This window comes from Hyla sarda, chromosome 8 (assembly GCF_029499605.1).
Source record: "Hyla sarda isolate aHylSar1 chromosome 8, aHylSar1.hap1, whole genome shotgun sequence".
Lineage (NCBI taxonomy): Eukaryota > Metazoa > Chordata > Amphibia > Anura > Hylidae > Hyla > Hyla sarda.
Window position 1 is genome coordinate 180,844,815 of NC_079196.1, and position 23,534 is coordinate 180,868,348.

A 23,534-nucleotide genomic window follows, 5' to 3' on the forward strand; every position below is an offset into this window, starting at 1 on the left:
AGTCCACCCCAGCAGCAAGACACCTTATCTATTAGGGATCTTTCTAGCATAAGCAGATTGCCTAAAGTAGAAGGCCCATTGAGACAATAATGACAATTTTGATCTACTCAGATTGGTACGGAAAGGACTTTTCCTATAGGCAAAATAGGCAGCCGCCTATAGCACACTCTTGATGGGGGCACCGCTCTGCCCACACCAATAAAGTTCCGAAGCACCTGCCAACCCAGTAGTAAGGTTATTACAAAAGGAGGTTTGATACAGTGTGCCACCCCTGTAGTAAGGTGATTACATGAGGAGGAGGTTTGTTACAGGGTGTTACTCCAGTAGTAAAATGAGGCGTGTCAAAGGGCGGAGCCAATGAGTGGGGGTCAAAGGGCAGCAAAATCAGCTTTCACCTAGGGTGGCAAAAATCCTTGCACCAGGCCACCACTTTTAGCTTCTTTAATGTAATATGTAGCTGTCCAAACTGGACCGGCTCTTTAAGACTTTATTGCCTAGTATTAGTTCGAACATTTTTCTAAAATAGCTTCCATTATTAAAAAAGATGACAGCACATTTACAGAAGTCCCAACACGCTAGTGAGTCAGTGGGATAAGATTGAGGCTCCTTACCTGCTTCTTTTTTTTTCCGGTCCTGTGTGCAGTCAGTAGAATATAGCAAAATAGTTTTTGGTATGAGGTGCCAGACTTGCTGACATCAATGACTCCGATGTAGTGTGTTTTTTTTTATCTCACACAGCAAAGCTTGCCACTTATCTGTGGATCTGTGTCACTGTTTCTTCAGAAAGCTGCTGATGGAGGTGCTTGACTCTAATAGAGAATGAAAGTTACAAAAGCAGATTTTGAATGATGGCCAGGCGTCTCTAAAAAAAAAAAATTATAATATATATATATATATATATATATATATATATATATATATATATAAATTTTGTTAAGTTTGCCGAGTTATTAGATCTACAGAGCTTGGCCCCTTTAGTGCAAACTATACACAATCTATAGTACTATAGTTCATGAACTACTATCTTTCTAGGAATTACCCCCAGTCTCCAACAGGTTCCACTGGAGAGCTCATTTGGCTTCTTCCAGTCCTCCCCTGTTCAGGTCTTCTTCTTACTTCCGAGACAAGAGGTCCTGCTCATCCAGCCAATCACTGTCTACAACAGTGTCCTTTCTTGGCCACTAATTGGCTGAGTGGACAGGTCCTGCTCCACCTTCTTATCTAGGAAACGGGCAGAGGGGTGAGCATGGGGGAACTGGAAGGTGCCGAACAGGAGTTGCAGCTGGACCTACAGGGGACTGAGATAGGTAAGTATACACTAGCTTACTCGGCTACCCCAGCATTTTGTAAATATTTTGGGGACACTGGCAGACTCAGCTATCTCTTTCAGTCCCCATACTCCTGCATGCGTAGCTCAGCATGCTTGGCCCTTATACATATTAGATGCAATGAGTGGGAAGGGAGGAAGAAAACTATCTCATATGTATCTATCATCTATCTATGTGTCTATCTTTCTCATACCTATCTATTCTATGTATCTTTCTCATACCTATCTATTCTATCTATCTTTCTCATACCTATCTATCTTTCTCATACCTATCTATCTATCTATCTATCTGTCTCTCTCCTATCTATCTGTCGATCTATCTATGTATCTATACATCTATCTTCCATCTATGCCTCCGTGTCTCAATAAATAAATAAAAAATAAAAAAAAAAATATATATATATATATATATATATATATATATACTGCATATTGTATAGGAATCAATCACTATTCCAGGACTTACACAGTAACATGGACAAGCAGTTTGTAAGCACATTAAGGAGCAATGAAGTGGGCTGATGTTTTAGTCTAAGGAATAAATGAAGCAAGATGTGAAGATTCAGCAAATTAGAAAAAAGGGAACTTCTAATGAGTGTTTGTCCTTCTTGCGGCTCTCCCGGGGCTTATTAATACATATTGGTCTGGCATTTTGTCTGGGTTTCCTTTTCTCATCATTGGCTTAAGGCATTTTGTGATTTCAAGGGATATCAGTATACTATTCTACATAAATGAGCAAACAACGCCAAACAATGAGATTGTCTATGCTGTAAGCTCTGTTAAACCAATATAAGCGTGTCAGCCACATACAGGCAGTGAACATGGCCATTTTGTATTATTTACGTCACCGTGTTCCTGTACTCTAGGATTATGCTTGCATTATTTTACTTTGTATGTTGCAGGTGGCCCGGACATAGCACAGTCCCTGTTTGTTATCTGCAGCCTTATGGACTATTCACACGTACAGTATTCTGTGCAGATTTGATGCGCAGGATTTTCTGCTGCAGATTTCAATGTAAACTGAATGACTGAACACAGCTTGAAATCCTGTGCATCAAATCTGCACAGGATACTGTATGTCTGAAGAGAGTCCTAAAGGGAATCTGTCAGCAGCATCAACTGCACTAACCTGCTGGTACTGTGCGGCTGGCACTGACCAAAATGGTCTTTATTTTATCCTCCTAGCCTCAGCCCCGCACTGATTCTTCTTCCCGAATGGTGTTGTGCCTCACAACTCCAAGGTTAAAAGCCCCCATTACTAATATACTGAGGTTACTCTTGAGAAGATTCATATTGGCTCAGATTAAATATGGCTGTTTGCGCCAGAATTTTGGCTCTAAATTTACCAGAGTTTTGATATACACATTTGACACATCGTGAAGAAAAAAGAACTGTAAAATGTGCCCCATCAGACAAGTGGGTATGGCTTATCCAGAAAGGAACATGGCATTGGTAGAGCAGGGGTTGACCAAAATGTTGGTACACTATCTTTACGTAAAGTAAGCCAACTAATATTTGGTGTAGGCTTAGTGCAGACTTGGACTAGACAGTCTCCAATTACACCAGATATATAAAACAACATAAACTACTGTGATACATCTAGGCTGATACTTTTGGCAGGTACTTCCCTTTAAATAAATTTCCTGCATAGAAAGTTTGTTATTTCCAGTTCATATTTCCAGAAGAGCAAATAAAGGAAATGTTTTCTGAGTCATTCCCAAATTTTCTGCTCACTAAATTGCATCCTTGCATGTCTTGGAACATAGTTAGCTATTGAAACTATTTCATGTGGAAGGATTGCTAAGTAAATCCACTAAATGTCCATTCATCTCACTAAGATAGGGACTTACCCAAGCGTAAAATGTGGAAATCTATGCAGCATTCTATACAGGCAAAGTTCTTTTCCCCCCCTATAGCTGCCAAATAGAAATGCAAAGCCTGACCCTGGAAGGCATTTATATTCACTTGAGTAAGCAAGGAAAGAGGCCCTCACTGGTCTGAAATCATTCATTTCCACATAGTGGTGGGTGCACATCTCAGCGTCCCCCCCATCTATGTTAATAGTTAATAAATCATTTGTTTAGTCGCTTGTTTATTTATGCAGCTTGGGAATTTGCTTTGTAGAAAACACAGCACACTTATCGTGTGCTTGCTGGAAGCAAAATGTCGTTTTCGAAAAGACTAAATACTAGAGAAGTATAAGCTTTACTTAAAAAGTTTTCCCATGAAGGACACTCCATTTAAGGGGTCCAGCGTTCAGAACTAACTGTTCCGAACGCTATTTTCACGCTGCGGGGTCGGCCGTGCCCCTCGTGACATCATGGTCACGCCCCTCAATGCAAGTCTATGGGAGGGGGCGTGACGCCAATGCATTGACTTGCATTGAGGGGGCGTGGTCGTGACGTGTAACGAGGGGCGTGACCGACCCCCGGAGAGCAAAAACAGCATTTGCAACCATTAGTTCCGAATGCTGGACAGTGGAGTACCCCTTTAAGAGACTGTTGCAAGACTGATCATTGGACCAACATTCTCCTGAGCAGGTGGGTTTCAGGCAGTTGGACTCTCATTAATCCAACACTCATCAGTCATCAATTGTCCTGCATATGAGGTGATAAGTGTCTTTCTCTATGTCGGGTCCACCATATAGAACTATAATGGAAAGATTTCCACCTTTTTCTGTGTTTTGGACCCACTCCTGGTTTTGGCTTAATTACTGACTAAAAATGAGGTCCAAATAACCACCAACATACTACATGTGAACCCAGCCTTAGATGGCAAGCAGTTTAAACTGTCCACTGCTTGTAAAACTTTAAGGGTAGTGTCACACACAGTATATACACAGTGTATTTCACACAGCGTGAAATCCGCTGTACAGCTGGAAATATGCTGTGTATTGTCCTATGAGCAGACACACAGGGCTACCCGCAGCAACCCTGTGTGTGCAGTGAGATTTGGAGGCAGGCCAAGCTTGCCCACGTGCCCGCTGCCGCACTTCGCACACAGGGCTGTCACCGGATAGCCCCGTGTGTCTGCTCATAGGAGAATATGTATTTCTCGCTGCACAGCGGATTTTATGCAGCATGAAATATGCTGCATATACGCATGTGTGACCTTACCTTAAAGGGGTATTCCTACCTTAAAGGGGTACTCTGGTGGAAAACCTTTTTTTTTTTTTTTAAATCAACTGGTGCCAGAAAGTTAAACAGATTTGTAAATAACTTCTATTACTTCCAGTACTTATTAGCTGCTGAATACTACAGTGGAAATTCTTTTCTTTTTGGAACACAGTGCTCTCTGCTGACATCATGAGCTGGGGCCCCCCGTGATCTTGCACGCAGCACCCCGTTATAATCATTCCTCGGAGCATGTTCGCTCCGGGTATGATTACTGGTGATCATGGGGGCCGGAGCATTGTGACATCATGGCCCCGCCCCCATGTGACGACATGCTCCGTCCCCTCAATGCAAGCCTATGGGAGGGGACGTGACAGCTGTCAGTGTATCATTTCTCCTTAGCACCACCACTGAAGAGATGAAGCACTAAACGTTTTTTCTCCATATAATGTTAGGATGAGGTGAATACACTCAAGAAGGACATTCTTTTCAGCTGCTCTTGACTTTAGTTAAGAGATGAACATCTTTGGTAAAAATGTTTATTTTTAAAGTTTGATGTAGCTGTTGAGGCATTGTACCCTGGAGTATTTGCTATAGACCCTTCCATGGTTCATAAAGAAAACTCATCTTAACCCTTATACAGCATGTATCACTTTGTATGTGTTTTATAAATAACTAATTAGTCTAAAATGTTTTCACCGTACGCCATCATCTGAGCCACGGCAGATATTCTGCTATATACCATTTGTTTCTACATCCTGTCCTGGAGTCATCTAGGTTTAATAAATACTATCGCCATGGTCTGTATATAAATAACAGCAAGCGCCTGTGATCTTCTAAACGTTACGATGCTCTTCAAGGACAATGTTTTCAGTGTTCCCATAATGGAAGCTTAATTGATACTGATACATAGAATACATCATCATTGGATTTAAAAGACAAGCATGTCTGTCTTGTTAAAGTTTATTATAATCTTGTAAACCAGTAGGTAGGTACCAGCAGGATCCAAGTGGCTTACATTTACCATATTTGATGTTTCCACAGGACTAATGACCAGTTGGTGGCATTTCTCTCAAGATACAGAGATATGAACTTCTTGAAGTCACATGGAAGAGACAATGCAAGGTAATTGTAAATCACTCTTTACTGTTATACTCAGAATAGTTGGTCTCATGGGTCAAATTCTTTCCACAAAAAAAATCCAACAAACTGCATAGATGTTTTGCTCTGCCCGTACCCTACTTTCAAATTACTGGAAACCAAAAGAGGTGGTCATTATTCTACTTATTGTGGTGAATGTGGTATGTCATGACAAATCAAGTACCCAAACGTCTCAGGTGTCATACCAGGATCACTTTACATGTAGTAAAGGGGAAAGAGCATGGCCGGGTGACCAAGTCACCAAATACATTTCTCTATAGTGTTTGAAATGGTTGACAATGGTGTTCCAGTTAGTTTTTCACGTCAACCAGACATCAAATGTAATAGTCCTTCCAAATGTCCCAATTTGTTACAGGTTCCAATAAACATGTCACGTTTGACGTTAAATAAGCATAGTTTTAGTGGCAAAGTCCAATTGTACATCCTATAGTTTAGGGTGGCATCCATACTATAGTTTAGGGTGGCAGAAACAGACAGCTAAGAGTAAAATCTGAATGTAATAGAGTCCAGTACGTGCAACAGCAGAACTGACAGGGCAAATCAGGAACAGCCAAAGGTTGTTAATTCAGGAACAACAGATTGGGATCTACGCAGGACTTTCAGAAAAAGTTCACATCCAAGTACTAAAGACACAATTACAGGGGTACAGGATTCAAGAGGCAAGCCCGGGTCCATGATGTTCAGGGAACTGGATATGGGGGACACAGCAAAACTGAGCACAAGGTAATACATTGTTCAGCAGCCAGGAGGCCTACTAGGTAATCCAGCAGTTAGGTCTCAGCAGCCTCTTGATCAGGATACAAGGACACAGAAGTTCAGGGTTTAGGTACAGGATTCAGGGTAGACAGGAGAGTTGGGTCCACAGCTAAGCAGTGGGGTCTCTGTAGGCTCATACTTTGGACAACAGAAACCGAATCCAGGGTACAGGATATACTCATAGCTACAGGGTTTATAATTCAGGGTACAGGATATACTCATAGCTACAGGGTTTAGAATTCAGGGTACAGGATATACTCAGAGCTACAGGGTTTAGAATCCAGGGTACAGGATATACTCATAGCTACAGGGTTTAGAATTCAGGGTACAGGATATACTCAGAGCTACAGGGTTTAGAATCCAGGGTACAGGATATACTCAGAGCTACAGGGTTTAGAATCCAGGGTACAGGATTCAGAGTAGGCAGAGGAGTCAAGTCCATATGTCAGCAGCGGCATCTCTGCAGGCTCATATTTTGGATAGTAGATGCAGGGTACAGGATACACACTCAGATACAGGGAACAGGATACAAGTTCAGATTCAGGGTTAAGGTTTATACCCCAAGGGTCCCATTTTTTTCCATTCGCTAATCCGAAGGGTCCAGAATTCAGCAGCTCTAAGAACAGTCAAGCTCAGTCCAGGTCAAATTCAAGATAGAAGATTCAGATACAAAGCAACTATATAGTGCCCTAAGCACGGAAATGTCAATGACTGTCCCTGAGGCCAATGTAAACATGATATAAATACTGGCGAGGTATCCCCCCTTTGATGAATGTCCACTGAACCCTTAGTACCCAGACACCAGAGTTCACAATCTGTTCAGTAATGCAAATATTCTAAATATTATTAAATATTCTAACAATAATACAGACAACAGGATAGAAATCTTCATAAACACACATGTATGTTTTATTGGTTGCCATTTAAATTATTTCTTATAATATATCATAATATTTTCTTTCTCACTTTAATATACATTCTCCACTTTGTCATATACCGCCGCGCGGTTGATACTGTCGCCACTTTCACATGTTCAGCCTTTTTTTTCCCTTAACAAATGGTATAAAAGCTCATTCAGTGCAGTCAAAGTTTCACATGCATTGCATTGATTTACATCTTTGGCCTTTTTTTGCCCTTTTATGTTACTCTTCTGAAAAATGGTAGTATTTTTCTGCTATTCTCACAAGGGCACTTTAAGATCACACTTCCTATAAAAATAAGACACACATTGCAAACCATCTTGCCTTTTAAAAAAAAAACATAAAGATACCGAAGAGCAGCTCTCTAAATATTTTAGAGTGAACTGATAAAAGAAAAAGAAAAAAAAAACATAAAGGTGAAAATGGTTCTTCATCTCAGCAGGGTCACCGTTATTTCTTGAAGACATGGGATGCATTAAGAGAAATTGCATAGAGGAGTTAACTGTGGTAGACGACTTGTTGTAGATCTTTTTCCAGTTCCCTTGTAGCCTCCCAGGTCATTAAAACCTACATGAAATCCCAGTGGCCCTCCGCATTTAGAAGGTGGAACATTTCTGACGGTAATGGTACCGGAGACAGACAGAATTACAGCAGGTCTATATGATATTTTTCATAGCAGCTGTAATCTTTATGTGGCTGCTAAGACCCGGGTGGACTCCTTGGAAAAAATAAAACTGTTTTACTTTCCATGTTTATTATAATGACTGCCAGCATTGCGATGCCTTACAGGTCCCCAGTTACCTACAATATGGGTATGCTTTAATGAGAAAAAAACAGTAAAACAAGATGCAACCAATATAACCCAGCTGGGTAGCTGCAGTAAATTAGATGGCTTCATACACTGCGATTGTCCTACCAGGAATAAACAAATCTGTTAGGGCATATAACTCCAGGTCATATGTACTGTAAATTCTACATTGTATCTGTACAAAATGCATCGCTGAAATGTTTTAGATTTGCCTGCGTTTTTCACAACATAAAGTATTTAATATTCCCCCGCAAAAAAAATAAATAAATAAAAAACAATTGTACTGGCGGCTGCAACATAAAAAATAAAATAAAGCTCCCCCTTTAGAGTCTTTTAGAAGGTTATGTTAAATAGGTGGAACTGTTAGTGTGTGTTCACACATTACGGTTTTATTGCAGTTTTTGGCATGGGTTTTACACAAATCCCCAAAAGACATTGAAGGAGATTTCTCAAAACCTGTGCATAGAAAAGGTTGACCAGTTGCCCATAGCAACCAATCTGACTGCTTTCATTTTTTCAAAAGGCCTCTGAAAAATGAAAGAAGCGATCTGATTGGTTGCTATGGGCAACTGGGCAACTTTTGCTATGCACGGATTTTGATAAATCTCCCCAACTGTTTTATTCTGGCCGGCTGTGAATACACTGGATTCCGGTCCCTATAAATGGAGAACACCTTGCTGCCAGGTTCCCCCACAGATTACAGCTGACAGCAGGGGATACTGTGTTATTGTAAGGAGGTTATTGTCAAGAGACACTTCTGACAAGTAGAGATTGTCCAAAGCAGACAACCCCTTTAACCCTTTATTGCTCCATGATGTACAGTATATCGAAGCCCGGGTGGAACGTCTGGCTAATGACCCTTTAGATGACTGCTGCCAAAGTTGGCAGTGGCATCTAAATGGGTTTTAAAACTATCATTGGTGCTGCAGGGGGCCGGATCCAAACCAAATCCCCCATCCCACCCCCATGCAGGGTGATTGCGTGAGAGGAATCCATTTTCACAGCAGCCGGAGAGCTTACCTAGCCTTCACTGGCTGTCAATTATCTTCTATTGACAGCCAGGCTTTACCAATAGAGTGTAGATGTAATGGATTCATATGAACCATCTAATGCTAAATGGGATGCTTTTTGCCAAATCTCCTTTTTATTTCTCAGTAAAATGTCAAGGAGGCAGTGCCAAGGTGCTCATGTTCCACAGTCTGGAACTCTTCCTGGCTTCCCTCACCTCCCAGCCCCTGCTTTATTGGAAGCCAAGCCCTGTACATTAGTTAAGGAATGGCTGGGAGATGAGAGCAAGAGATGAGCAGGGGTGGTGCAAGGATTTTCGCCACCCTAGGCTAAAGCTAATTTTGCCGCCCCCTTGACTGTGCCCATTGGCTGCCCCCTGACATGCCCCACCTACCTACTGGGGTGACACACTGTAACAAACCTCCTCCCCATGTAATCCCCTTACTACTGGGGTGACACACTGTAACAAACCTCCTCCTCATGTAATCATCTTACTACTGGGGTGACACACTGTAACAAACCTCCTCCTCATGTAATCTCCTTACTACTGGCGTGACACACTATAACAAACCTCCTCCTCATGTAATCATCTTACTACTGGGGTGGCATACTGTAACAAACCTCCTCCCCATGTAATCACCTACTACTGGGGTGACACACTGTAATAAACCTCCTCCACATGTAATCTCCTTACTACTAGGGTGACACTCTGTAAAAAACCTCCTCCTCATGTAATTACCTTACTACTGGGGTGACACACTATAACAAACCTCCTTCTCATGTAATCTCCTTATTACTGGGCTGACACATTGTAACAAACCCCATCCTTATGTAATTACCGTATTTATCGGCGTATAACACGCACTTTTTAGGCTAAAATTTTTAGCCTAAAGTCTGTGTGCGTGTTATACGCCGATACACCCCCAGGAAAGGCAGGGGGAGAGAGGCCGTCGCTGCCCACTTCTCTCCCCCTGCCTTTCCTGGGGTCTAGAGCGCTGCTGTCGGTCCTTCTCACCCCCTGGCTATCGGCGCCGCTGCCCGTTCTGTCCCCCTGACTATCTGTGCCGGCGCCGATAGCCAGTGGGAGAGAAGCGGCGCCGACAGCCAGGGGGAGAGAAGGGGCAGCGGCACCCATTGCCGGCGCCGCTGCCCCGTTGCCTAACCCCCTCCCCGGTGGCATAATTACCTGAGTCATGCGCCGCGCCGTTCAGCGCATAACAACGACGCCGGGGACGCATGCCGGAGGCCTACAGCAGCGCGGACCCGACTCAGGTAATTATGCCACTGGGGATGGGGGGAGGCAACGGGGCAGCGGCGCCGGCAATGGGTGCCGCTGCCCCTTCTCTCCCCCTGGCTGTCGGCGCCGCTTCTCTCCCCCTGGCTATCGGCGCTAACACCGATAGTCAGGGGGACAGAACGGGCAGCGGCGCCGATAGCCAGGGGGAGAGAAGGGCCGACAGCAGCGCTCTAGACCCCAGGAAAGGCAGGGGGAGAGAAGCGGGCAGCGACGGCCTCTCTCCCCCTGCCTTTCCTGGGGGTATATCGGGGTATACACGCGCACACACGCACCCTCATTTTACCATGGATATTTGGGTAAAAAACTTTTTTTACCCAAATATCCTTGGTAAAATGAGGGTGCGTGTTATAGGCCGGTGCGTGGTATACCCCGATAAATACGGTACCTTAATACCGGGGGGACACACATCCAAGGGGGATATCATGGTGATGCTGGTTGAGTAAGTGGTTCAGATAATGGCAAAAAGATAACTTTTTTGTGGCAAACGCCTCCATCAAGAGGGAACTGCCTATAGGCAGAGCTGGCCCTGGAGATGAGGCATCCCAGCCTGTGGCACTTAAGCAACTTGGCTCTGCCCTATTGAAATTTGGCTGAGAAATAAAAAGTAGATTTTAAAAGTCCAGGAAAGGTACAGTTTTCAACTTTAAAGGGGTACTCCGGTGAAATTTTTTTTTTTTTTTTTTTTAATCAACTGGTGCCAGAAAGTTAAACAGATTTGTAAATCACTTCTATAAAAAAATCTTAATCCTTCCTGTACTTATTAGCTGCTGAATACTACAGCGGAAATTATTTTCTTTTTAAAACACAGAGCTGTCTGCTGACATCATGAGCACAGTGCTCTCTGCTGACATCTCTGTCCATTGTATGAACTGTCCAGAACAGCATATGTTTGCTCTGGGGATTTCCTTTTACTCTGGACAGTTCCTAAAATGGACAGAGATGTCAGCAGAGAGCACTGTGCTCATGATGTCAGCAGACAGCTCTGTGTTTCAAATGGAAAATAATTTCCACTGTAGTATTCAGCAGCTAATAAGTACAGGAAGGATTAAGATTTTTTAATAGAAGTAATTTACAAATCTGTTTAACTTTCTGGCACCAGTTGATTTGAAAAAAAAAAAGTTTTTCACCGGAGTAACCCTTTAAGGGTATATTTATATGGGTGATTTAGAAGCGAGTAAGCAACAGATTTCCTGCTGTAAATAAAATGTAAAAAAAAAAAAAAGCAGATTACAGTGGAAATTCGCAGTGGCTTTAACTTGCTGCAGGAAACTCACTGCAAACTTGTTTCTAACTCCATGTGGTATGTTCCATCATGTGAACGTACCCTAATAAAGGGATTAGGATTTAGAGATGAGCGAACTTACAGTAAATTCGATTTGTCACGAACTTCTCGGCTCGGCAGTTGATGACTTATCCTGCGTAAATTAGTTCAGCCTTCAGGTGCTCCGGTGGGCTGGAAAAGGTGGATACATTCCTAGGAAAGAGTCTCCTAGGACTGTATCCACCTTTTCCAGCCCATCGGAGCACCTGAAAGCTGAACTAATTTATGCAGGAAAGGTCATCAACTGCCGAGCCGAGAACTTCGTGACGAATCAAATTTACTGTAAGTTCGCTCATCTCTATTAGGAATGTAGAAGAATTTGTTAGTTTCTTAATAGACTGTCATTTCAGGAGGTCCTCTTGAACTACAGATTAGCATTTTATAGACGTCTATAGTTGGCTAATGGGCTCGAAACTCCAGACTTCCATAAAAATAGCCTCTCTATATTAAGAGAAGGAAAGGAAACACAGAACCTTTGAATTTGTTCGGCTGAGACATCGATTTGGTCTAATCTGCTAATTATAATGTAATAGGGAATTGTGGAATAAGAAATTCCCTATACACTGATGAAAACTATAGATGCAAGGTGGAGCAATGCTTTAAAAGAATCAATGCGAGGTGGCGATAAGAATATTAGTTCTGCAACTGATGCAATTTAGAGATAGCATGCAATGTGACTAAGACACAAGATATCAAAGGCACATTTAATTGTGAAATATGCTGAAGATGTAGTAACCATTACATAATCAATTAATACATGGGGAAATTATGTAAAGCATATAATTTATGAGGATGAAAATCTCATTAGCAGCGTTAAAGTAGTCTTGTGGAAACAAAGACTTCAATAGAGATCCTGAAAGAGCTAACCATGTAATAGTGTGTTTGGTCACTACTGACCGCGCAGAATATGATAGAGTTCGTCTCCGTGATTCCACTATAAGAACGCCTATATTTATTTTATATTTATTTTGCCTATATTGATGCAGACTGCAATGGAATTCACTTAAAAACCTATATGATCTTTTATATTGTGTCACTAAGTAATGCTGCACTGTGGCTCCATTATACTATACAAGTGGTCCCTCCACATACGATGGTAATCCGTTCCAAATGGACCATCGTTTGTTGAACCATCGTATGTTGAGGGATCCATGCAATGTAAAGTATAGGACAGTGGTCTACAACCTGCGGACCTCCAGATGTTGCAAAACTACAACACCCAGCATGCTGGGAGTTGTAGTTTTGCAACATCTGGCGGTCCGCAGGTTGAAGACCACTGGTAGAGGAAGTTGTACTCACGTGTACCCGCCGCTCCGGACCGTCACCGCTGCCCTGGATGTCGCCTTCCATCCCTGTCGCCGCGTCCCCGGGGTGTCCCCAACGCTCCGGCAAGGTCTCTGCTTCCCCGGCATCATCGCTCTCCGTCGCCGCCATCACGTCGCTACACATGCTGCTCCTATTGGATGACGGGACGGCGTGCGCAGCGACGTGATGACGACGATGGAGAGCACCGACGATGTAGGGGACCGCGAAGAGGACGCGCAGGAGCCCCGAGGACAGGTAAGTGATCGTCAGCGGACCACACGGGGCACCGTAAACGGCTATCCGGTGGCAGCTGAAGCAGTCTGCGCTGCCGGATAGCCGTTTATGCGATGGCCCCGACATACAAAAGCATTGTATGTTGATGCTGCCTTCAACATGCGATGGCCTCTGAGAGGCCATCGTATGTTGAAATGATCGTATGTTGGGGCCATCGTAGGTCGGGGGGGTCACTGTATATAGTGTTCTTTGCATGAGGTATACATAGAAGTAAAAGGACTCATAGCAAAGAATCAAGATTGGATCTCCAGCTGGTGGTGGTTGTTTAATATTTTAGTTTTGGTTGGTTATAGAGTGATATAGCGCCAACATATTCAACAGTGTTGTACAGAAAGAGTGGAAAAATAGCATGAAGGAGGGGAAAGGGAGAAAAAGAAGCACTTTTCTCCAATTAATTATATTACAAAGTGTATTATATTTGCTTGAACTACTGATCTATGGAAAGCTTGTTCAAATGATATTAAAGCATTTGTCTATTTGAGCATTTCTCTGGAATTTGCATTACACTTTATCTAAATTTATTCAAATACCTTTACTGTACATTTAGTTGACTAATATCCAGGGGTGTGGAAATTTAATAAAAAACTACTTGCCCACAGGACTAAAATGGAGCAAAATCTACTTGTCCCTCATGACGATCCACTTGTCCGGGCCAATTTTCGCTGTTACACTCTCGTTTTTTTCCTCCTCGCCCTATAATATCATAACTACCAACTATAATGATACCTTTTCATTTTTCAATAACATATTCTCAGAAACAAAAAAAATTATATATATATATATATATATATATATATATATATATATGTATATATATACAGTAACCCCCCGACATGCGATGGCCCCGACATATGATCAAATCGACATACGATGGCCTCTCAGAGGCCATCGCATGTCGATGTCAGCATCGACATACGATGCTTTTATATGTTGTGGCCATCGCATTAACTGCTATCCGGCAGCGCAGAATGCTTAAGCTGCTGTCGGATACCAGTTTAAACATCCCAGACAGTTTCACTTACGTCGCTGCGCACGCCGTCCCGGCGCACCAACGTAATAACGTCACCAAAAAGCGAGGCCCGGACACCGGAGAAGATGCGGAAGACGCCTGAGGATCCCGAAGAAGACGCCGGAGCAGCGGGACAGCATCGGGTGCCCCTGGGACAGCATCGGGAGCGGTGAGGACGCGGTCTGGAGCGGCGGGGACAAGTGAGTATTAAATGCACTTTTTACATTGCACGAATCCCTAAACATACGATGGATTCGAGAAACAATGGTTTTTTTGGAACGAATTACCATCGTATGTTGAGGGACCACTGTGTGTATATATATATATATATATATATATATATATATATATATATAGAAGAAACAATCCAAATGAAGAAGCACCATGCGTGGCTATTGCCAAGGATTCCAGATCCTGTTGGGTGCTCAGCTCCAGGGTCCGACTCAGGCCCCAAGTAATTCACCAAAAAACAAAGAGAGCGGCACTCCAAGTACGTGTAACCCCGTGCGGGTGTATTTATTCACACATCTGTAGAAAAGCGCAACGTTTCGGCTCCTCAATAGAGCCTTTCTCAAGCACAAGCACAAGTGAAATGCACAATATATTTATAGGCCCCTCAATTAACACACATTGATGAGGGGGAGGTGTCAAAAACTGTCACAATCCCGTGACGTCATATAATAAACAGTGATAAAACAATCTCACTCACAGTGATCTATTAGTATATAAAGATACATATACAGCAAAAGCATCTTTCAATAATTATATAGTGCAAAACCCCACTTGAAAGTGACAAGTTATAATACTTCCAGTGTCCGATTGTGTACCTATATTCATGATCTCCGGTGTAGTGGGCGGTCATCAGCTGTTGCTGGCTGCGTCACTCCTCCAATAGCGCATGGTTGTTCACTCCGCTCCCTCCGTTTGTAAACAAACTAAATGCGCAAGTCCCGGATCACAACTTCCGGCCATACCGAAAGTCGTCAGTCCGCGTCATCAGCCAACCCACATCACTGGGTCAAAAAATTTGTCACAGTCCTGTATCCGGGCCACGCCTCCTTGCGCTTGCTCATTGGAATTCAAGGTGTCACAGGCTGCCATGTTACAAATGGGCAATCCTGCCCACATGGTACCCCCCTCGTCTTTTTCTTTTTTCAGGAGAAGAGATACCTGGCCATATATCACTGAACGGTCGGCTAATAGATAATGTACCAAATAAACTCCAAGTAACTATAGCCTAATCTACTTAAATATGTAAAATTAATTATGGACAGATTAACATAGACCATTTTGCATGTCTGTAAAAGCACAAGGGTGACCGCTCACCAGGTCCCGCTACCTCTTGCAATGGTTCCACTGATTGTGGACAATGTCAATTCTTCTCGTCCTGCATTTGTGGAAGGGACCTAAAGAGGGACTTATATCTTGCCGACCCCTTACGGGGTTCTTAAGGTGATCCCCTGCTGTCCTCAAACCATCAGGTATGGGTCTCTAAGGTAGAGCTTAAATTCCATCACCCAATATCCAGGCCTGTCTTGTCAGTCTGTCCTTCAAAACATAAATCCTGACCGTTTTTGAAAAAATCACTATCATCCCTTCTCCTGAAAAAAAGGGGGAAAAGCACAGAAATGATACAGGGGGAAGAGAAAAACTTATACTCATAGTGGTGGCTGTTGTTCAAAAAATGGGGGATGATCACAGTCTTCGCCTCAGTTGACCGACTCGCCCATCTTCAACCGGATCTCATGTTACATGTCTGCAAGTGCAAAAATTTGTGTAAGTATACATAAGTTTAAATTTAAAATATAACTGTACTGGTATTTAATACCTCCTAATACAAAAGAACATGCTACTACCAATAAGCCGACAAGGTAAATCCTAGTGTGAAAGGGGAGTCAAATCCCAGAGTACGTCTCCAACTTGCATGCCTTAAAAGAACACCCTGACTGGAAAGTCAACATTTAAACCTTTAGGGCTTAAGGTATCTAATTTATGGATCCATATAATTTCTTTCTGCTTCAGTGACCTGGTTCTGTCCCCCCCTCTCTTAGGAACTGGGACATGTTCCAGGACACTGAATCTGAGGTCACTGATCTTGTGACCATACTCCAGAAAATGACGAGGTATTGGTAGTTCTACTTTCTTGGTCCTAATGGAAGACTTATGATTATTCAACCTAATTCTCACTTAATTTGTTGTCTCGCCGACATATAAAAGGTTACAGGGGCAACAGATCACGGACTTTGCAATTTATGTGATCTGTTGCCCCTGTAACCTTTTATATGTCGGCGAGACAACAAATGAAGTTAGAATTAGGTTGAATAATCATAAGTCTTCCATTAGGACCAAGAAAGTAGAACTACCAATACCTCGTCATTTTCTGGAGTATGGTCACAAGATCAGTGACCTCAGATTCAGTGTCCTGGAACATGTCCCAGTTCCTAAGAGAGGGGGGGACAGAACCAGGTCACTGAAGCAGAAAGAAATTATATGGATCCATAAATTAGATACCTTAAGCCCTAAAGGATTAAATGTTGACTTTCCAGTCAGGGTGTTCTTTTAAGGCATGCAAGTTGGAGACGTACTCGGGGATTTGACTCCCCTTTCACACTAGGATTTACCTTGTCGGCTTATTGGTAGTAGCATGTTCTTTTGTATTAGGAGGTATTAAATACCAGTACAGTTATATTTTAAATTTAAACTTATGTATACTTACACAATTTTTTTCACTTGCAGACACGTAACATGAGATCCGGTTGAAGATGAGCGAGTCGGTCAACTGAGGCGAAGACTGCGATCATCCCCCATTTTTTGAACAACAGCCACCACTATGAGTATAAGTTTTTCTCTTCCCCCTGTATCATTTCTGTGCTTTTCCCCCTTTTTTTCAGGAGAAGGGATGATAGTGATTTTTTCAAAAACGGTCAGGATTTATGTTTTGAAGGACAGACTGACAAGACAGGCCTGGATATTGGGTGATGGAATTTAAGCTCTACCTTAGAGGCCCATACCTGATGGTTTGAGGACAGCAGGGGATCACCTTAAGAACCCCGTAAGGGGTCGTCAAGGTATAAGTCCCTCTTTAGGTCCCTTCCACAAATGCAGGACGAGAAGAATTGACATCGCCCACAATCAGTGGAACCATTGCAAGAGGTAGCGGGACCTGGTGAGCGGTCACCCTTGTGCTTTTACAGACATGCAAAATGGTCTATGTTAATCTGTCCATAATTAATTTTACATATTTAAGTAGATTAGGCTATAGTTACTTGGAGTTTATTTGGTACATTATCTATTAGCCGACCGTTCAGTGATATATGGCCAGGTATCTCTTCTCCTGAAAAAAGAAAAAAGAAAAAGACGAGGGGGGTACCATGTGGGCAGGATTGCCCATTTGTAACATGGCAGCCTGTGACACCTTGAATTCCAATGAGCAAGCACAAGGAGGCGTGGCCCGGATACAGGACTGTGACGAATTTTTTGACCCAGTGATGTGGGTTGGCTGATGACGCGGACTGACGACTTTCGGTATGGCCGGAAGTTGTGATCCGGGACTTGCACATTTAGTTTGTTTACAAACGGAGGGAGCGGAGTGAACAACCATGCGCTATTGGAGGAGTGACGCAGCCAGCAACAGCTGATGACCGCCCACTACACCGGAGATCATGAATATAGGTACACAATCGGACACTGGAAGTATTATAACTTGTCACTTTCAAGTGGGGTTTTGCACTATATAATTATTGAAAGATGCTTTTGCTGTATATGTATCTTTATATACTAATAGATCACTGTGAGTGAGATTGTTTTATCACTGTTTATTATATGACGTCACGGGATTGTGACAGTTTTTGACACCCCCCCCCCCCCCTCATCAATGTGTGTTAATTGAGGGGCCTATAAATACATTGTGCATTTCACTTGTGCTTGTGCTTGAGAAAGGCTCTATTGAGGAGCCGAAACGTTGCGCTTTTCTACAGATGTGTGAATAAATACACCCGCACGGGGTTACACGTACTTGGAGTGCCGCTCTCTTTGTTTTTTGGTATATATATATATATATAATCGGTGAAGTGAAATTGAATTAGCAAAAGATAATTTAACAAATTTGGTGGTTTTCTTTTCTACGCCATTTACCTTGTGCTTAAGCTAACATGTTATTTTGATGCTTTAGGTCACCTGATTACAGCAATACCAGATTTGTATACTTTCCGTCATGTTTTAAAAAATTGAAAGAAATTCATGTTTTAAAAAAAATAGAAAAAAATTTCTGAACTTTTTCGAATTTTTTTAATTGCCATTTTTTGACACCTGTAGCTTTTTAAAAAACATTTTTTCCGCATACCAGGCTGTATGAGAGCTAATTTTATCTGTATTTTGTATCAGTACCATTTTGGTATTGATCTGACTTTTTAATCACTTTTTAACTTTTTTTCTGGGATATTTTTTTACATTTACATCATTGACCGTATGGGATACATAATGTTATATTTTAATAGTTCATACAATTATGCACACAGCGATACTAAATATTATTATGTTTACATGTTTTTATATAGGAAAAGGGGGTGATTTGAACTTTTAACATGGAAGGGGTTAATGTGTGTCTTTTAAACTTTTATTAAAACTTTTTTTTTTTACAGTTTATTAGACTTTTAGGAGGAATCATTAGATTCCTCATACAGATCAATAGAATTCTATTGAACTCCATTGATCTGTGTGCTCTGTGATCCATTGATAGATCCTAGTCCAGCCAGGCTTTATCAATGACAGAGCCACGGGACAGCAGGGAACAGAGGTAAGCCCTCTGGCTACCTCTATAGTGGATCGTCCCCTCGCTATCGCGCTGCTGGGGGGCGATCCACCCCACTAGTCCACCAGGGAGCATTCACATGTCCCTTTAGACGCTGCTGTCTAAATCGAAAGGGTTAATAGCAAGCCGCCGCGATCGCCGCATGCTGGCTAATAGCGGCGCCCCCGGCTACTGAGAACAGCCGGAGGCTGTAGAGTATGGAGCAGGCAGAAGTTGGGAGCCCCCTCCATACAGACTGCTGAGTACCGCCGCGCTTGTCAGGTCCAGCCCTGCTTGCCCGAAGCCAGGCTAAGGGCCGGAAAAATTCACCTGCCAGGTGCACGGAACTGCATGTCCCAGGCATCGGGCGATAGGAATTCCACATCCCTAAATATCTTATGACTGGACTAAAATTAGTATTGTGGATCCATGTTATACAGATCATAATATGGCAAACATACAGTAGCATTGGCGGACCTATGCTGTATGTCTGCCTTCAAATCATTCACACAAGTTATTTTTTTCTAACCAATTCCATGAGGTCCTCCACCCTACATGTGATGAAGACACTATAGCCATTCTTCCTTTCCTTGGTTCAGATGAGGTATTTGGTAGGCATTTTTCCCTAAAAGCAGTGTTCCTCTAGGCACCCTTCCATAAGGAAGATCATACTAAAGGGATCAAAGAGCTTAGTAGCAGCTATAAAGTACAAGTATAATATTCAGAATGCAAAATTTTTTCTGTCATTTCAAGAAAGTTTAGAGTTTGGAGAGTAAAAATTGGAAATAGGTTCCCTGGATAAAGGCGCTTCTCTAAGATGTGGTAAGTGAATATATTTTATTTGGTAAAGCAACACGTTTCGATCTTGGACTAGGATCTTCGTGAGACATGATGAAGATCCTAGTCCAGGATCGAAACTCGTTGCTTTACCAAATAAAATCTATTACCACATCCGGGAGAAGCACCTTTATCCAGAGAACCTATTTACAATTTTTCATCTTCATATCTACTAGCTGGATTGACTGCCGTTGATTTGGAATCACCCTGGGGCGACTCTTCATTGTCCACATGCTACTGTAGGTGTTGTGCTCTAAGCGCAACACCTAAGGGTAAGCAGCCCAGCTGTCTAATAGTCTTACAGTATTCCATAGCAGCCCTCACAATGGGCGCACCCTGGTCTTTTCTTTTTCTATTTAGAAAGCTTAGCTTAGCAGGGACAGTGCCATGGGGACTATGCATGATGCTGTCCAAGATATGTGCCTATCAATTTGCCATGTACCTATCCTTGAAAACCAGTTTGACCAATATACACCAGTATCCGGTGAATCTGTTCTTGAATGGTATTGATCTGCTCATATCCACTGAGTATAATAAACTTATTTGCTGTACAGTGAACATTGGGCAATTTAGAAATCACTTGTACTCCTGTTTTCCCCAGCATTAGCCCCATGTGAGTAAACACCTTCATGCGGTTCTATATATGGTGCTAGCACATTGAACCGGACAGGAAGCCTTGGCTGCTATATGGCAGAGCTTTCTCATTTATGTAACATCTGCGTTTATTGTGAATATCAAATTATATGTAATTAAGTTTAATTATGACTAGAATGATTCCTGAGTGTACAATATTTAATGCATTATCTGCAGTTAAAAGTCAGTCCAATTAGCGCTCCTTTCTTTCCGCTAGATGTGTATCAATGTGTAGAGAGGCAACATTTCTAGCAGATATTAAAGGCCACGCAGGCTCCATATTGATGTGGCATTAAAGTAATCACCGTATAAAGCTATGCAGCTTTATTATACACATTGACCCTCAGTTATTAAAGGAAAACTGACAGCAGGTTAGTAAATACTAATCTGCTCCTCATACCGATAGCGCTCCTCATACTGATGCTCGTGCTATTTTTTCTTATGTGCGCCTGTTGCGCCATTACTGTGCAAAACTGATTAATATACCGTAACTATGCAAATTAGGGAGTTCAGTGCACAATGGACATTATTTAGCCCTTAAGTTCATGGCTAGCTCCAGCAAGAACACCTCCTTATGTATAGTCATGACCTCACCTCCAGGGTCATAGCTAAACCCAACTCGCGCGTGCGCAGTAACAACAAAGGCGGTGGTAGGGCATTGTTACTGTGCAAGTGGGAAATCTCAGCACTGGATGTAGCTACATCACTGCAGGGGAGGTTCATAAAATACACAAGGAGTCATGCTTGCAGAATTGAACTACTGGGCGTAGCGGTGCACTTAGCATTGCCAAATAATGCCCTCAGTGCTCCGAACGCCCCCATTTGCCTAATGGAATTCATCAGCTTTTCAGAATGATGGTTCAATGGGTGGACACAAGTAAAGTGACAAAATAACTAAGAAAAAAAATGGCCTGACACACTTGATATTGACTGACATTGATTTTAATGTGGTCTGTCTTTTCACTGGATTTTACCTGGACGAAAAATAGTGCTGTGTTTTTATTGTCTAGTTATTTGATCAGAATCAGCGATGGGGGCCCTGAAAAGCCGTTAACGCAGATATGAACTTAGCCTAATGTTCTGTACTCATACAGTTTAAAGTTTAACAAAAAAAAGTTTTATACAAAACTAGGTATATATAGAAAGAAAATGTAAAAAAAAATATTTAAAAATCTAAGTTGATATACAAGATGGCAAGATTGGATTGATAAAATGAGAATGGGGATATTTGAGGGGCGTTGCTTGGCTGCAGAGTGAGATGGCCGCCTGAACTCAGAGCTCCTGCAGCTAAGGACACTACACAGCGACAATAGCCTTGCCCGACTGTGAAACCTCCTTCAAATTTATATCGGAGACTTTGTAAACCTCTCCTGCTCATCTTGACTACTCGGAGGAAGGGTAAATCTAATCACAAGCCAAAGAAACTAACAGATTTCTATGTGCCACCAGCCAGCCGTGTGTCTCAAGATGGCGCCGCCGCGTCTCCCCGCAATGCCTGTGTGATAAGAGACTATAGTGATCAAACAGACTGTCCCTATATTGCTGAACATACTAGACGCAGCTTATCTCTGCCTCCGGCTGTGGAATCTGCAACAGAGAGCCGTTCAGCTTCGGCTCTCACCCAAAGAGGAAGCCCGACATCTCACAGTGTCTCTTTGGGCCAACATGGCGCCTCAGCCCCTTCCTCCCCGTCCTCTGCCTCCAACAATCCTCTTAAGCAAAGGCCTTGCTTGGAAAACCCTGAGGATATGGCTAATATGGCTAACCTACTGGCTGAGGCCTTCCAGATAGCAAGTGAGGATTTCTTTAATTCAGTGCCTGTATCTGATGTTGCGGTCACTGAAGTTTCATTGAAGCTCATGCTATTGCTGCTTAATACTTCCATCTCTAACAATCTCCTCCAAACTCAGCAACCTATTCACTCTGCCATTATGGAGGAAGAAACAAGAGTTAACCACTCTGAATCTGAGCTAACAGTGCTAGTTAAATCCCATAATGACCTTATTGATGCCCACTATGAGCTGGAATCTGACGTGACCGCTCTGAGAGCAAAAGTGGCGGATATTGAACATGAGTCACGCAGAAACAATGTTAAATTTAGAGGTATACCGGAATCAATATCTACCAAAGAAAGATCTACCTATCTAAATACCTTCATAGCAATGCTGCTACTTGATGCCACACCTCAAGATACACTCCTAGTTAGGCCTCACAGAGTCCCACATCCAACTCACTTGGCAGATGATAATCCAAGGGATGTGCTGGCCAGAGTGCATTTTTTCCATGTCAAAGAAGCACTTCGCAACTGAGACGACAATTGGCCCCAATTACAGCTGCTCTCTGTGACAGACACATTCTCTACAAATGGCGTTACCCCACCTGCCTTCTAGTCCACCTCAACAACAAAATTCCTACCTTTGAAGAATGACTAAAACAGCTGAAGACATGGGGCATCAATGTGATCATTCAAAATTAGTCTACATCCTCTCTTGAAAAAACGCTTCCTGATTGGAGAATGGTAGAGAAGTCATGTAAAGGCTACCATTGAAGCTGCGTACAATGAGTTTGTGCCGTCTATCCTGCTCTGCCTGCAGTGACCTGTCCCCCCCCCCCCCCCAAGCAAGATGACGAAGATTGTTCATCTCCTTGTTCTGAACTTTCTCAGTCCTTCATGTTCTGCTCAACATGTTTCCCCTATCCTTCCCTTGTTTGTCTCCCCCTTTGTTCTTCCCTTTCCTTTAAGTATCAAAAAACATTGAATCTTCCTGTGCTCCTGCTGCAGCTTCTTGCACCAGATGACTTGCAGACAGAAGACCTGTATGAACACTTATTGGACTTTCCATGACTATCAGGGTCGGATCTATTAATGTCAACGGATTGAACTTACCGCAGGAGCGTTCTTATTTATGGTCTGAAGCAAAAAATTTGGCATGTGATGTGCTCTGTGGGCAGGAAA

General features: G+C 42.6%; 1 protein-coding gene across 4 annotated transcripts in view; it reads left to right on the top strand.

Moving 5' to 3' along the window:
- Window positions 1-23,534, top strand: part of XYLT1 (xylosyltransferase 1) — a 340,609-nt gene that overhangs the window by 238,164 nt on the left and 78,911 nt on the right. For all 4 annotated transcript variants that reach the window (XM_056536893.1, XM_056536896.1, XM_056536894.1 and 1 more), the window contains one exon: window positions 5,485-5,565. In XM_056536893.1, coding sequence (XP_056392868.1) covers window positions 5,485-5,565 — 81 coding nt within the window. The remainder of the gene's footprint in view (window positions 1-5,484; window positions 5,566-23,534) is intronic.